The 17,338-nt window shown below is 38.9% G+C and overlaps 1 protein-coding gene across 6 annotated transcripts in view; it reads right to left on the reverse strand.

Annotated features, from left to right (window-relative positions):
- The window catches only part of LOC135939393 (serine proteinase stubble-like), a 29,040-nt gene extending 12,276 nt beyond the window's left edge, over nucleotides 1-16,764 (reverse strand). The window contains exon 1 of one of the 6 annotated variants that reach the window (XM_065483729.1): nucleotides 16,343-16,764. In XM_065483729.1, coding sequence (XP_065339801.1) covers nucleotides 16,343-16,404 — 62 coding nt within the window. In that variant the 5' untranslated portion in view covers nucleotides 16,405-16,764. Of the gene's footprint in view, nucleotides 1-283; nucleotides 507-3,593; nucleotides 3,735-3,986; nucleotides 4,145-16,342 lie in introns of those variants that run through there. The other 5 variants (XM_065483728.1, XM_065483733.1, XM_065483730.1 and 2 more) reach the window with 5 other exon arrangements.
- Between the last annotated feature and the right edge of the window lie 574 nt (nucleotides 16,765-17,338).

Raw genomic sequence — 17,338 nt, forward strand, 5'->3', positions numbered from 1 at the left:
AACAATAACAGTCTTTCACTGAGACAAACAAAAGCACTGAAAGCCTATCCAGAAATTTGGCATTTGTGGCGTCGTTGGGCGTGAAGGAGATAATGGAAATTAGCATATATAAAGCCGGAACGGAACTATATATAGGAAGGGCCGAGAAATTAATTCGTGCTAAATCAACCCGTTTACTCCGGACTCACGATCGCACGCGGAACACCCACGCGCGATAGAGGCGGCCTTGAATAATTAGGCGAAAATAAACGCAGGGATGCTATAGTGGATCACGCTAGTTTACCTCGAAGCGGCAATGATAGGTTGGCGTTGTCATGATCGCCACCAGCGGCCTTAGCTGCAATCATACCTGCGCCGGTTCGCGAATAAAGAGACAGCCACCTGGGTCACGAACCGGCATCCTTCCTCTTCCTGCCGCCCTTTTGCTGCGCGACGCCAACAATCAAATCAGGGTTCAGCTCCGCGGCGGACAGAAACAAACGAAAGAGCCGCGCAGACGTGTTCGCCGAGCCGCACGATTTCCTCGCTGATTTACACTGGGCGAGATGCGCCGCGCGAATGCCGATCAAAACTCGATCTGGTTTCGAGTCCCCACTCGCGCGGCCGGCGCGGCACTGCATATTTGTGTCATCACGGATGGCGGGCCCGTCTCGTCAAACGCGATCGACTTAATTTTAATGACGGGTCACATCTTCCAAAAATGTGCCGCCGAGCAGCGTGACAAACGATTAACACAGTCCAGTGATTTTTAAATTTTATTTGTAAGAAGAGTGCCAAACCCTAAGCCGGACGCAATTTTAATTATGATTTAAAAATAACAATGAAGACCAAATTAAAAAAATATACGAAGCACATTTTAGACAGCAGATAAAGCCTTTCAATTCTATCAACTATTTTACTGACAGCTCACTACATATAAATAGCATTACAGAAATATTTTTATTTTTCAAAGGATTACGATCGATTAAAAATATAAAAAATATAATGATAAAAATATTTCAATAAAATCAGATTATATCTCTCAAATAAATATTTCACTCATAATATAGCCAAAATATATACGCTGAATGTTTGGCACACAAAACTGATTAAAATTCCCAACATATAAAATTTTTCACCAGATTTATCGTTGTGATGCATAAAATTTCATGTTAAAACAAAAATTCGAATTTAAGGCGCTCGCTCCCTCAAAAAATTAAAAATTTGCAATTCCTCTCCAATACAGTTCGGCATTGATTGAAAACAAAATTCTTCCAGCTTATTCTGGAATTTAAATTTCATGCGACTGGCTTGAAAGAATTTCAAAATAAAAACTCTGAATATTTATTTATTCCGTAGTTGGCGAAACAATGTGAGTCACCCTGCAGGAATTGCATCAGTCTGCTCTTGTTTCTGGATTCCGCGATTATTGCATCTTAAAATGCGGAGCGCATCTTCGGCGCAGCGGCCGATCGCGAATTAATTACGCGCGCCCGACGATTTTCGTTCGAATCTGCTGGCTTTTAATATGCGAGTTATGTAACGCTTCGTGCGGACAGAAGTCGGCGCTCGGTTCCGAGAAACGGCCTCGTTGTAACAATCCTCATGGAAGGCAATTAACATACACAAAGGACCAGTTTTGAAATAAGATCGCATGCATTTCCAGCTTCGGGGGGAGAGGGTTCAACAAACGAAAAAAGCATATGCAAATTGAAAAATCACGCCACGTGAACAAACAGCGCAAGTACTCGCAGCAGGGTAATAAAGGTGCGCATGCCGAGGTCGAATTCATCAGATTTATCGCCGTCAAATAACAAAACATAGTAATTTAGCTCGTTACCGCCGGAGTTTTGTGCGTCGCCGTCTACGCAAGGGCAAATTCAAATTATCTCTCTGATTTCATATTTTTCTACGCAGTGCAAAAATTCCCTTCCGTGAGATTTGTTTGGACTGTATTTGAAGAGGGTTTTAATCATAAACAGATTTTGAGGACGGAATTGATGAGTAAAAATAAAATCTTGCAAATATAGCTTTATTTCATAATCAAAGTTTTGACCGAGTGATGCTAGTTTTTTCATTTTTTTTATTGAACTTTTGTCTTTGAGTAGCATGGTAAAAAAACTGAATTTTCATGGTCTGATTAAATTATATTAATTAGCACACAATAATTATTTAACAATTATTCAAGTCAAAAATTTGATGGAGCATTTTGAAAATTTTAGCAAATGAATCAAAATAATGTTTTGAAATACAAAATACTTAAAATTTATAAAATTACTTAAAAAACAAAAGGTTTGCAAGTAAAAATTAGCTATGAATATAATTAATTATTTCTTATTTTGTAAGAAAATTGCTAATAACTATTACAATTCTTACAATAAATCAACTAATGATGCACTCAACAGCGAGAGGAGAAATTTTACTGCGCACGTTCCCTTCCGCAAAGGTCGCAGCACCTTTGCCTGATGCTGCCATTTTCACCTTTCAAACTCACTCAGATAAAAGATACAGAGACAAGAAACAAATCCCTTTACTGGAGAGCAAGTTTCGCTGCTGATTTCGCCTCATTTCAATTTGATCGAAGATCAGTGCACATCATTCATTGAATGGGATGGACCGAGAGTGGCACTATTAAAGTAGCCCGTGAAATCGCGTTTGGCGGCTTGGTGAATAGCGCCGCGCGAGAGCGTAAGCGCCGGTTTCACTTTCTTTGCCAAGGGTAGCCAAGTGTGAATCCCTGTGCGCGCCGCGAGCAACACACTCGCCAATTTAATAAGATGAGCACACAGCAGCCGGGCAGCAAAAACCTTTTTTTCGCCTAGTGCATTATCATGATGATTTTCGCAACTGCCTCTCTGTTGTGATTTTGATCAGAGAGCAAAAAAGCTTCAATTAAAAGTTATCAGGTCGAGATGATGAATGCTGGGAATATCAAGTAGGATTTCTAAAATGCAAATTAAATATTTGGTGCACGAGAGTGTTTCCCTTTTCTGCGATGAATTGCAGAAATCAAGGATTGTATTCAAAATTGTATTTCACGGTTGAGTGAATTTAGTGGCCGTTTCTATATTTACAGAGTAATATTAAAAAGAAATTTTTAGCGATTTCTATAGCCATGATTTCCACTAATGTACAAGAATGGAAGATTTCAAATTAAAACTAAAAACATAAATTGTAAAAATAACTAAATTGGTTAGAGATGAAATCTGCCCCATTGTTTACAACAAAAAATTTCGAATGTTAAAAAATGTCAGAAATTAAAATAGATTTGAATTGTAGAGCCAGGCTCTGCTGCACTCTTAAGATTATGAAAAAATTCTAGAATGCAGAATTATAGCAAATCCAACAAATATTTATATAAAAAATGAAGAAAAGCTAGATTTTCTGCCCTCTTGGTAAAAAATCCTCAGTAAAATTTAGTTAGGGAGATTTGAATAATTTAAAATATTTTTTAAAATTTGATGCGTTCATGAAATGAAAGTGAACGAGGAAAGAAACCAGTATTCAAGCTGACCTATCGGTGTAACGAGAGTTAAGGTGAGCTCTTTGAACAATTGTTAAGCAAGTGAAAGTGCAAAGCAAAAGGAAGCTGTCTTCCTTTGGCTCCTACTCACATTTCTGCAGAGATGCGATCAGCGCTATTTAGGAAACTGCTGTGACCCGCGAAACCAAAAGTCTCGCGCAGAAAGCAAAAGGCGAGCGGAGCAGAGCAGTGTTGTTCTCTTATCAGCTCGAGATGCGCACTGCCAGTTTCGAAACTGAACCGTAACAACGAAAACTCCCCTTTCGATTTCGTTTTTCCTCCTTCTCCCGATTCTTTGTAACAGCTATTTGCGGCATTTTCCTCCTCGTTCTCGTGTTTCGCGAAAAATAATAACAAAGCAGTGTGCGAAGGGAGGAGGAGCCAGTATAAACGCGCGTAAAAATAATAAAATAAGCAGATCACGACTCAGAGGCACGCACCCTGCCTCGTGTCGCAAAAGGCGTTGAAACTATATATTACTCACAGCATTTTCAGCACCGCCAAATAATATCCTCAGGAAATAGACGAAAAAAAATCAACACGATTTTCCGCTGGCGACACTCGCGCACATTTTCTTCGGCACAGAGTGAAAGACAGGAAGAAAGCAAAAGTTTGTGTCCGTCCGTTCTTCGAGAGTGAAAAGCTAAGACTGGCTGCGCGGCGGTGGAATTCCTGGTGGCACGAGCGGCGGCGCACTCCCACTCGCTGGGCCGCACACATTAATGAAATAATAAAGCACCCTTTGATGAGTGAGTAAGCACTTTCACTTTCCCTTCCAAACGCAGCGGCTGCAACAACAACCGGCATGATGAGGTGGAAAACGCTGCTTCGGTCTCCCGCAGGAAACTATTATCTAACGCTGACTGGGCCTGATCTCCTGCTCCGAAATGGGAAATCCCCAGTTGGCACACATGCATCGAATCACCACACTTGACTTCAGGTGTTTTACAACAGGATATTTGTGCCCGGCTTACGCAACTCTTGCAATAGGGACACTCCGATAAATTTGCGGACACGCCGCTAAATTTAGATAAAATTAACGATTGAAAGATGTTACGCATGGGCAGTTTCCTTTCCAGATAAATTTGCGATTAGATAGTGATATTGTCTCTGCAATGTTTCGAAACTACTGTGGACTCCATTGCTGGAAAAATGTTTCGAACTTGGCAAGCAGTGAATTTTGGTAATGTTCATTTTTTATCAGAGCATTTAGAATTGGCTTAACAATAATTTCATTTTAAAAAATAGTCTTTGCTCAACTTAATTTTGTCGCGAAAAAAGGAAATTAACAATTAAAATTAAAATAGTTTTTCCTAGTGATCAAACTAAAGCTTGGTTACTTGTTAGTTGGATCAACTCAGAAAATTTTGATATAAACTGTCTTTAAACGTTAACGACCATGTCGCTGTTTTCCTATACCCATAACAAAATTCTTTCCAGAAAGTAAAAAAAATGACACATCGATTGATTCATCTTGTCAAAGAAAGTTTTCTTTCGAAATATCTGCACGATCGAACGTTAACTGTGTTTAAAACATCAGTCAATTATTATTTAAACCATTCAAGTTAAATTGGTAATCATATATTAAATCTAACATTAAACAAATAATGCAAAACATAAATAAAAAATTATGTTATAAAAATAATTTTTAATTATATTTATTTTTTAAATTAAGATTTACGGATTTTAAACAAATTTTATCGTTATATTTAATTTTAATTTTTAATAGAGAATTATTAAAAAAACGTAAATAATTCCTTACATTATGAAATTATGTTTAATTAAAAAAATTTAAAGCGCCACTGAGAGTATGTTATAAATAATTGAATCAAATTACTAATTACTTCTATCCTGGCAATGTTAAGGATTGCGCGACGTTATATCAATTTTGTATCATCATCATTATTAAAGTTAATCTTGCAAAATTAAAAAATAGATAACATGTCCCAATCAACAACCAATACAGTGGAATCGGCAAATGACTCATTGAACCAGACCCGGAACACCTTTTAAGCCAAATTGTTGCTTTCTGCATCGGTAAAGCACAGTCCGTTCACTCATTAAATGAATGAGTCGGCGTAATAATCGCGAGTTTTATGGTGTCCACGGGTAGCTATATTTATCAGATATATGCATGCATACTACAGTGGAGAGGCGCGTGTTATTTTACTTTCACCGTTCATGAGTCGTCGACGGTCGCGAAGACGCATTCACTCTCTCTCTCCCAGACGGATACAGAGAGAGATGAATGTGGGCCACGCATAGAGCAGTGCATTACTCCACTCGTCGACATTTCTGAAAAACCCATCCAGCACGTCTTCCGATTCGAAATAATTTTAAAAGTATCAAAATCGCTGCATGCTCTGAAAATTTCGCGAGTGCCACGCCTGGCGAAAGAAAGGAGAGTTGACATTTGAATAAACTAACTGTCGTGTGTGCTGTGTGGCAGGTTTCACTGCCCGCTGGTCACCTTTTTCACTTTCTTCTTCTGCTCATTAGCAGAAGTTAGTTACCTACGTGAAATTCGGCTCGTCTGCGCTCCAATAATAATGTGCTGCGATTAATTTTGATGACATGCAGCCGCTGTTTTGTTGTTGTTGTTTCCTGGTTGTCCGTTCTATATGGACTTTTGCATAATGCGTGGGCTTGCGATTGCAGAGTGGCCTTGTGCTAGATTTTTTTTGGGGAAATTTTAAAGTATGATTCTGCATATCCTCTTGCGTTATTAAATGTACTCTCATAACAAAGAACACTTTTGCTTTGTTAACCGACCCTAACACTACTCCAAATAAATGATAAAAACTTTTTGCATTTTCCCTAAAAAGCGTATTTCGTGGTTTCCCCTTTTCTCACTGCACACAAAAGCTTTCCTTTCATCTTATGCAAATCTGGGACGCTTTTCTCATTTGAATGCAGCCGCATTTATACTTAGAGAGAAACTCATTGGTTTTTATTGATTTAGCTACCGAGCGGCCAACAACTCTCTGTCCGTGTAAATTTATTTATGGAACCCGTCTCTCACTCTCGAACGGGCAAATTGGGGCCATATTTATCCAAATAATTACCAGCGTATTGCAATAAACCAAGTGGCGTTAAACAGAGAAATGAGCAGCGCTCGCTGATGGATGGCACACGCATGCAACTCGCGACACTCTCGTATATATCAACCCGTAACTCGACAAAAGAGAAATTACGCATTGTGTTAACTCAGCAGCAGAAGCGAGAGTGACAAAAATGTAGGGCATACTGATAGATTAATATCACATCAAACCCGTATTCCTCAACACTTTCCTGTGACGAGAAAAAATTATTGGTCTTTAAACTGTTTCTACAACTTGTCAACAAACAGTTAATAAAGATTATTGTTTTAAGACTTGACAGGTTTGTTGCAAAATAGATATAATTCAAAAGAAGATGTACACAACAAAACAAAAATTACCCAACTAAAAAAAATTAGTTTCTGTGTTAGAAAATAAAAAAAACCTTCAAATTCCTGGAATTAGACTGTAAATTCTCCAATCCCTTGATGAGTGAGAAAATTTCTGGTCATTGAAAAGCTGCTCTCCAGTGCGAGAACGAGAGAGAAATATTTTATTACATAATATGCCGCACAAAAAACCTATTTACGATATTACATTTTTTAAAGTAACTTTTCTCTTTCTTGATTTCATTGTCAGTTGCATTTTTCTGCGTTCCTAAATCCTAAAGCAAAAAAATCTGCAGCATGCCATTTTTTCTATAAAAAGGGCTAATAGATGTCATGTTGCAGGATGGATGCACTTACAAGAGTAAACAACTTGTAGGAAAAACTCCTCGCAACAAGAGAAGATCATGTCTGGAAAAAAGCAGTTTGCAAAACGAGCGGCTCATTACTGCGAGATCACGCGCCGTTTCAAAATGTGCTGATTCGTGGAAAATAAAAATGCAAAACATGCTTGGAGTGCACGTGAACGGAGGATCATGATTCAAATGCTCATCTCTTAACTCTTAAGCGCGTGTCTTTGAACTTGCCTGACCGTGAAACGCGCAATTGGGCTTGCACACCAGGTGAAAAAAAGGAAAAAGGCTTTTACAATTCGATTTTTCCTCGTCGAAATTTATGGGAACTCGTTTACGAGATAATAAGTTGCTACGCTGAAATCACAATTAGAAAAATCCCTCTATTTTCTAAATTTTTTTCCTCCTTTGAAGGGTGATTGATCGCCTTGTGAAGTAAATTGGATATGTGAGGCGCATTCTATTGTAGTATTTAATGCTCGATGGGCATAGCTCAAATTCATTTATTGCAACGGCGGTAATTACTAGCCAGAAAGGGAAAGATAATTACGAAACGCATTATAACTCTCCGAGGGATTTTTGTGGTTTATCAATTTACTTCGTGCCAGCCGTAACCAGAATTTCACTTTTCTTTTCAGATCTAACTCGTGTAATTACTACAGCCGCCACAATTCACGTGTAGGCTGTGATTTCACGGCTAATTAAAATGAAAAAAGGCGATAAATTCCGAGCAGAGAGGCGGCAAAGAATTTTTGATAAACCGAGAGACAACTTTTACCCTTTGGAGCGCGTTGACGTTTCACTAGTGGAGCATTTCTTTTTATTTTTTTCCTCGCGCCTTCTAGATACGAGAGTGAAGGCAATTAATTAAGCATAAATACGAAACCCGGCTGTTTCGCGCAGGAGAGCAGAAATCAGCGGCGATAGAAAGTTTGAGCGTGCGGAGAAGAGAGTGATTGGCGCGATGACAACATCTCTCGCAGGTGCGACCGTGAGCACCTTGGCTCTATTGATTATATTGCTGAAAAGAGTGAGGGTCACGGTCAGTGTGAAAGTCGGTGTTGTTGTCACGTGACCAGCTGGTCGTTGGTCCGAGAGGAGAGAAAGTAATGCGCGCGTTTACACATAGAAGGTGCTCATCCCTGATTGTGAGTATATATACGCGATAGCCATCATCGCTTTTGCTTTTACTCTCACTCTAGACGACGAGCGGCAGATGATTACGATAGTAAATGTTGCGCCCGCCAATCCAGTTGGCGGCCAGGATAAATTAGCTATGCGTAATCCGCGCGAGCAGGCGGCACTTTTCTCGTCTACGAAAGTTGGTTCGTCTTGCGGCAATTAAATCTAGATGCTGACTTATCTGGGTCAAAAATCTCGGTGCACTTACACTTTCAGAATGTTTTAACTGCATTTCTCAGAGCAAGAGTACTATCTTTTTAAATAAGAACGGACGGACAAAAATTATGTATTTAAATCGGAAACATTGTCCAAATTTGACTTCATCTAATTTTCAGTTTTCTAAGCAGGCTGCAATTTTTTGCCATAATTGAAATGAATACCAAAGAGTTGAACATTGAGGTTTTATCTTTGAAGAGTTCATTGAAATTAAATGGGATGAAAAATGTTTCGAAAATATTTAACAATATTAAAGACACTATCTACTCTAATTCATTTTAATCATGCCAATAACAGAAAAAAATAATAGAATTAGGCTGGGTCAGCTTAGCTGCTCTTATGGATGTAGAGATAAAATCCTTAAAAGTTTCAAGCAAACCTGGTGTGTTAAATTTCCTTTCAGAGTGCAACAATCCAGAATTTAATTAGGGCAATTTCATTTATTAAATTTCGCTATTTTCAACTAAATATTCTTTGATCAAGAAACAAAACAAGCTATTTTCTTCTTTAATAAGAATAATATGACCAGCATGGTTGGTCTCATAAAAAATAGCTTTGAAATATTTCAGAAAATTAGTTCAGGCGATTTTTATCATCCTTGAGTCTGTAAATAAATTTTCCTATTTTTCTTGTTTCAAGGTTTTTGTATGATAATTCATTTTGAAATTAGATTTTGATCTCTAAACACTGACTAAAGGAAAATATTTGAAAATTGAAGCTTGTTATAAAGTAAATATGTTTTCATCAATCTCTGATAATTAGCGCTATACATAGCAGCTAAATTGCCATAAATACACGGTCCACATCAAAGAGCTACACTTCCTAGAATTCAAGAGCCATTAGATTCGAGAGTCTGTTAAGAACAAATTGTCACGAAATGTTTCAGTACTTATTCACGATTGTTTATTATGAACAAAACGAAGTGTGAGATAATTAACGTTAAAAGCCTTGTTCAAAAATAGAATTCGCACGATCGATGAAATTCTTTTAAGCCAGCGCCCAAGGCGATAATATTTTTCACAGTTGCATCACGAATTCGAGATAATAATAAATGGTACAAAAATAGCTCTGAATCCCCCGGCAAGAATCTTTTATTGTCACTTTTGCGTTGGAATTTGATGCACTTTTCATTCGAGTCAAAGCTCAAGTTTATGTAGGTCGGCAGTGAAGGCAGAGTCATTTTTATCCTGATTTGAATACACGCATTCTGAAGTAACTGACGGCAGACAATGATCGTGTGTCTATCTGGGGCGTGACAGCTGGCGAAGAAAGTGACATCACGAATATATCTGCTCAAAAGTCACAGAGAGCACCGGAACCGCTTTTCAGCTTTCGTGTTCAAACTCTCCTTCGTGATGATGAATGATTTATCGAGCACAAAACTCTCTTTTGTTTCAATCTCAGGATTTTTTACTCCGGATTTCCTAACTGTTTGTGTTTTTGTCAAACAATAAAATAATGCTCATCGTTTTCAGTAGGCGGGATTTTCGCCTTGATCCAGTTGAAACGAAAGTGCGTACAAAATTATGTCCTCTTATGGCCTTCTGAGAAACATTGTGCAATTTCCGAGTTAAACGGGAAAGTCCCAAAATTTCGAAAGTAAAAAGTATTTTTGTTTTGTTGTCCTTAACAATTCATGTTTAAATGTTCGCAGAAAAGTTTCATCAGCTCTGGGAAAATTTAGAGATTTGACATTTGTAAATGCGATTGACATCGTTACTTACGCCTAATCATGCAGTGACAAAGAAATAAAATTTATTTGGTGAAGGTAACCTTTTTTTGCATTTGCATAATAGTCTCTTAGAGAAACCTTGAAGCATTAATTATTTTCAAATGTATTCATAGATGGTTTTCTATTTTTGGAAACGAGCTTGCTACAACAATAAAAATAGAAATTTCTATGCAATGATGTGGAAGCCGCGGAGAAAACGAATAATCTACATGACAATACATATAATTATAAATTAAAGAATTAAGTGCATTCAATTTCCTTCTAAATAGTCATTAGAAAATATAATAGGATAGAAAATTCTAATGTAAAAATTCATTGTTAAAAGGTTACAGGATGAGGATGCGGACGTAATTTGAAGAGCGCACCAAGGATTCTCATAAATTGGAATAATGCTGGCCATTAAGTCTGCCGTTGCTACGAGCCCGTGGAAATGTATTACAAAAGTCTCATTTGAATGTCACTAATGTGAAAAAATGACACAACCACCGGCCGTTGAAAGTAATGAGACGCTGCCGCATAACGCACGTCCTCTACAACTTTCCTCCTCGGCCAGATTCGTTACACACACAGTAATAATTATTATTATTAGCCTTTGCGCGTGTTTTCTTCACGGAGTGTCACTTTTCTTTGTACCTCGTGGCCGTTGAATGTGAAAACTGGCGTACAAAGGATGAAAAGCAGCGGCGGCGGCGACTGCTCTTAGAGTACTCATGCATAAGTGCAGAGAGCGAGTGACGGCGGCGCGGCTCCAGATTAGAGAGAATGTAAAGGAGCGAGAGAAAGACTGTAATGAATGTGAAAAGTAAAAGACGCAAGTAGCCCAGCATTCAGCTCTCTAACCGAGACAAAAATAGTCACATTTCACTGCGCGCAGACGAAAGATTTTCCATCAAATTCGCCGTGCATACAATTAAATAAAAGCAAATTCCGAGCTGCATTATGCGCCGCGCACGCAGTTTCGTTTTCACTCTTGCAAATCAGATCGTATTTTTCCTAACGACAAAGGACAAAGGTTCCCGCGAGCCTCGTTTTATTCATTCGGTAATAAGAATGATTATCATTCATTAATCTTGCCACGGTGAGAGAATAAGATGGAAATTGTGATTGCGGTTTTTCACACCGGTATGTCACGATGCCGGCATAATTCCCATCGACTTCCACACACACACACACACACACACACACGGCACAATTAGTTAAGTGTGGAAGAGGAAAGCAGAGCTCACTCGGTTGCTCGCCTGCTGATGTATAAAATGCAGCAGAATTGGCGTGGATCAAGATGTCCAATTTTTTAAATGGCTCTCGCCAGCACGCACTTCAAATAAAATCGAGCTCATCTTCGTAATTGCATCGACACGTTTTGCACATTATGATACTTCATGTCCGATATATATCACTTGGAGAGGATATTGTTTCCGATAATTTAATCTCAGGAGATTTCTAAATTGCAGTCACAACTCTTGTTTTGATAGATTAATCTTTAAATGACAATGTATGTTCAATTTCTTTCCAACAATTCTGACCAAAACAATGTTCGATTCGTGTAAAAAACAGTTGAACTACAATTGAAGATTTATTAGCTTCCAATTAGGGCAAATTTCATCTCGATATCATAGACGTAATTTTCTCAATTTTCTAATCTGCTCAAAACAGTAAAAAATGTATTAATATGTTTATCAACGGTCTATTTGCCTGGTTTCTATTTACCTTTCCAATATTTCTCAGGCTTTTGCATCTGACAATTAGCAAAACGCTCTGATTTTAATCGAAATTAAGAGGTCCAAAAAGTTGCGTGTTGAAATATCTAATTTTCTCATAAATTTTTAAAAGGTATTTTCTTTGCGTGTTAAAAACTTTAGCAATTTTGGAATGTGACCCCCGAAAAAATAAGAATTGAACTGGTCAAAGTGTTGATTTTGCCCCATTTCGACTACTCTGATGTGTTTTGCTAGTTGAGCGCGGCGCAGATATTGCTAAATATCCTCATTAGGTACATTTTCGACGGGAAACGTGGACAGCAACTTTCCCCATTGTATAAAATTTCAAATTTTGAATGTCACTGATTGGCGTAAATTTTGATGTGGGAATGTAAGGGGCATAATTGCTCTGCTGATCCGCAATAAAAAATGGTTTAGAATCTAATTTATTTAGACTTTCGTCTAAGAACCACGTCAAATTATTGAATTCAAAATGGATTTGAATTATTTTTAACTTCAAAATACCGATTGGGAAAAAACCAAATTGTAAAGATCGTTCCATGTTAACAATGTATTCTTGTCATGGTTATCATTTTCTTGTTTGCAAAAATACTTGTTTTCACCTTGATGTTACTGATAAATGCAAGTGTAGATTCTGTAATGATGATCTGTATAGTATGTACCACCTTCTTGATTGTCCGACAAAACCTATGGCATTATCCAAAGCAGCCTCACACAAATGCTGAAAATAGTTGTACGCCGTTGGCGGTCAATAAACAAATAAAGAAATTAAACTTCAAAAGCCTTAATTCCTTTCCATGAAAGCCATTTGTATGCCTAATTTTTTTTAAATATTTCCATCATGTTTTTTGTCTAGCCGTGCAAAGTACAGGTTTTATTGTCTTGCATTGAACAGACTCGTTAAATTTTTAGGAAATTATTAACATTTTTCGTTTTGAAGCTGCTAAAAATAATTGATGATTTTTTAACAGCCTATTCGTGAGGATTTTTATGGCTGGTGCGGCTATAAGAACAAAATATAAAAGTCACAAAGAGAGTGAACGATTCACTTTACGATGAAAGCATTGAAAGCAATGGAAAGTCCAAGCAGCTCGAAAAGGTGATCGCTCTCAAACGAGCAGAGCACGCAGGAGTCGAGCGAGTTTTCATCGAAGAAAGGGCATTAAAAACTTTTTCATCGGAGAGAAGCAGTGGCGAAGATAGAAAACGATTAACAGGCAGTTTCAATTGTCAGGCACGAGCGCGGCGGCGCACATTTTCGTAACCGAATGACGACGTGAGAGAGGATATAAATATAAGTAAAAGTGTATCATCTGCCGGCTGGCTGTTAATTTTCGGGGAAAAGAGAGTGAAACCCCGAAATATATTAGATTACGGCTCGACAGCGGTGCGAGCGCGGTAGCAGCCAGGCAAGAGGCATCATTTAATGCCACCACTTTCACATCAAACTCGGAGAGGATAAGGCGAATCTCTTTTCTCATTCTGCCTGCGGGCCACAATTCGGTTTCTCATCATTTTCTACTGTGCGTTGCATGTTCTCGGTGCCGTCGGTTTGAAAAGGGAAACGCGCGCGCGCTCTCGTATATTATTAGTATCACTTCCACGCCGCTCTTGCAACATTGAAAAGTGATGATAAAACGCAGCAAACACTCTCGGAGAATACTAAAAGCATCACTACCATAAAAATTATATTATTCTCAACGAGCATAATTGCTGTTGTTGGGAAGTGCACGCGGCAATTCCGTTTTATTGCTTGTTTTGTGCTCATAGATTGAGATGTTTATTTGGTCATGAACTATAGCAGATAATTAATCCCTGCCACGGTGAAATTACATAGAGGCACATAATCGGTCATCATTTGGCTGTCAAAGGTTCAGGCTTCTTCAGGATTAGAAACTATTGCAAATTTTAATTTTCACTTCGTCTGATTTATGTCTGTTGATGCAATTTATGGATTTATTTTATTGAATTCGAGTTATTTTGCGAGTGAACTTTATCCTGTAATATATATACAATATTTTACTCAAAACTTTTAAGTTTGTGCAAACAACACTGTTGAACCTGGTACCTCGTGATTTAAAAAAAACTCAGCGACAAAAATGAGGTGAAAATAAGCGAGTTATAAAATGGATCATTGATATTTTATCCTGCAAAATTATTTTTTGTGATTTTGTATGCATTCTTTTGCCATGTGATAACTGAGCGAGCACCAGCTGATAATTCTTCTGAATTGGTTGGACTTAGAACAGTCGTTTTATAATTAGGGATTAATTTGTTGTGCTGCATTGCGTTTTTCAAAGAATGGATGGGACTTCTTCACACGCGTGGTAAGCAGCTTTTTTACACAAGAGTGATTAGAGGCCGGAAATTGTGATTATAGGTGTTACCCGCGGGACACTTTGAATTTCGCCTGCAACCACAAGAAGTGCCTCACAACACTGCTCACGCAATATTGCGGTCAAATTTAATTGCACTGCAGAAAAGATGCACTTCTCGTGTTTTTAATTGGTATTTCATCTATAACGAAAAGAGGAACATTAACCCTGCCTGGAGGACGCAGTGATAAAAGCCGAATGTCAAGTCACTTAGCTTTTTGATATGTAAATGAACATTAATCGGATGCCAACGAAATTATTTTTTAGCCTTGAAATGTCCTTGAGAGAGGCAGATGCACCTGAGGGTGCAGCGGAGTGCAATAAAATGCATCTCGTGCTAGGAAAGAGAGGAGACCGCGAGGCACGCTCTCTCAGTCAGTTCTCATCTGATCCGCGTATCGAATGTAAAATATAATAAATCCAAGAGTGCATCACGCAGCGCAGCGGGCGTGATGTTTGAGTAGGCAACCGCAATTAAGGAACAAAAGGTGCAGCCATAAATCAGGCGCCGCCGCTGTGTTATTGTTGTTTCCTTTTTTGCTCTCTCGCAGAAGCGAAAAGCACAAGTGAGGAAAAAGCATGAGCTCTCTTTCTCTCTCTCTCTCTCTTGCTGCCGCGCGCATATTAAAATGTAATGTTTTTTGTGCTCTCGCGAGCGGAGTAACCTTTCTCTCAGTCAGATGGGCCTACATCGACGAGACCCAGCTGGATGTATATACGCGTATATGCACCGTGCCAACACTCGCACTCTCATTCTCAAAGTGGAACAAATATAGATACGCCGAACTGACAAATGACTAGTAATGCGGGCACCGCCTCTGCAATAAAGCTTTAAAAAGAAAGAGTGAATCGTAAGGATGAAAACGCACTAAAAGCAATTTTACAGCTCCTTGGCACTGTTTACCGAGCTCAAGTGTGGGAAAAGAAACTAAAAGTAAAAATGTATGAAAAATAATGCACCAAGAACAGTGAATTCCCACGCGGCAAAGAGAGAAGGTGACAAATTAAGGATGTGCGAATAAATCAAGTTGCACTTTTACATCGCTAATTGCACGCTTTGAATATCGTAGCTGCTCTTCACGACTTTAGTGGGTAAAGGTCGCAACAACACGCGAAAACGAGTTTGGCAATTAGCTCCGTGCGTGGTGAACACATGCAAAAGCAGCGATTTTTTTTTTTCGGTAAATTACATAGCTGAACCGCTATATATCCCACGACCTTAACAGTTTCGGATGCGCTCTTCCCACACAGAACAACGTGTTGATGCATTTTGCAATAAATTTGTCATTTCTTTATAGACAGCGTGCGTCGGGAAAATTTTGTTCACACCGGCGGAAGTCAATTATATTTGGCCCTTTTCAATCTCTCAAACTTTGAACACTTTTAAATTTCTAATTGCATGCACGAGAAAAGATTTTCTAAATGCAGGTCTTTACTTTAAAGTCTCGTTCAAAAAGCGAAATAATTACAGGCTAGGCTGTGAAAGTATGAAACTGTACAATTTGCATAGCGTTTTCTCCCAATCCGTTCGTTGCCGTGACCAGCACAAAAGAGGAGCCGCGGATGAGTCAGTCAGCCAAACATGCATAAAAACTGCCAGCGATGATTTGCAGCAACGTTGTAAAAACCATATTAAAGAAGCGGGCAATTCCGTTGTAATAATGTCATTACAATGCTTGATAACGTTGCATAATTCAACAGAGTCACTCCAATAAATTATTAGACTTGCATAACTCCGATTTTTAATTTATAAAAACAAAACTTGCCATACATTAACGTTTTGATTGTTCAGTTTGTATTTTTTTTAATTAATTAATTGAAAACCACAACCACAGCCTACCTTCTGGTGCATGATGACGATGAGGGCTTCTGACTTGTCTCCTGCGGGTGGTCCTGGGACATATTCGTGCGAAATGGGTCTTAGGGGTTGTTCAAAATTGGACCAGGGGTAGTTTCTTATAAAAAACACCGGCGTTGATCCATGAATGGAAGCAGGCAGCTGGGAGAGACTCGGCGGCTGGCGGTCGGCTCTGGCTCATCGGTGGCGGGCCTAAAGGGGTGTTCGTTCGTCTAGCTCCTCGCACAGGTGTGTTGGTCAGGTGTGCTGGGCCGACCGACACCGCAGGGAAACTAAAGTGAGACGGGCCGACGGTTCAGGTAACCCTCTCCTCTCTTTCTCGCGACTGCTCGCTCTTTCTCCCGGCAACAACAACAAAGCAGCAGCGACTGTTAACTCGATCGCGGCACCACACCACACACCGGGAGAATTTTCCTTCATTTCGCTGTCGCCTCCCCGCCATATCCAGATTAAAATTTAAACTCGCGTGTGCTAGGCATTGTAGTCAGTCCCCACTGATGATGCAGCTCGCAGCTTTCTCTGCGCCAGCCACGGCCAAGGCTGCCTCCGAAGAAAGAGAGAGCGCCCACCGTCAACCACGCGTTGCAAACCAGACTCGTTTGTTGTTGCATTCAAAACGCGTGCTTTCTGTGACGTACTGCCGTCGCCAAATTTTCTTTCTCTCCCCATGCATCTCATTCAGCAGAATATTTGCATTTTACGCCCCCTACTTAACTCACGAAAGAGGCTGGCTCCGAATATGGCTCGAAGAGTTAAGTAATTAAATGTAATCATTTCAAAATTAACCAATATCCAATATATTGCACTCAGAGAGTCTTCGTTTTGAACGTGCGGATGGATTCTGTGGTTGATGACAAGAACAAAATAAAATAACTGAAAAAGTAGATTAATTAAAAAAAGAAGATTATTAAGATATTAGTTTATATTCATTATTTTGAAAGTGGCAGGGCTTGGAAATTAAATTAAAATTAAATGATA

Source organism: Cloeon dipterum, chromosome 3 (genome assembly GCF_949628265.1).
Source record: "Cloeon dipterum chromosome 3, ieCloDipt1.1, whole genome shotgun sequence".
NCBI lineage: Eukaryota > Metazoa > Arthropoda > Insecta > Ephemeroptera > Baetidae > Cloeon > Cloeon dipterum.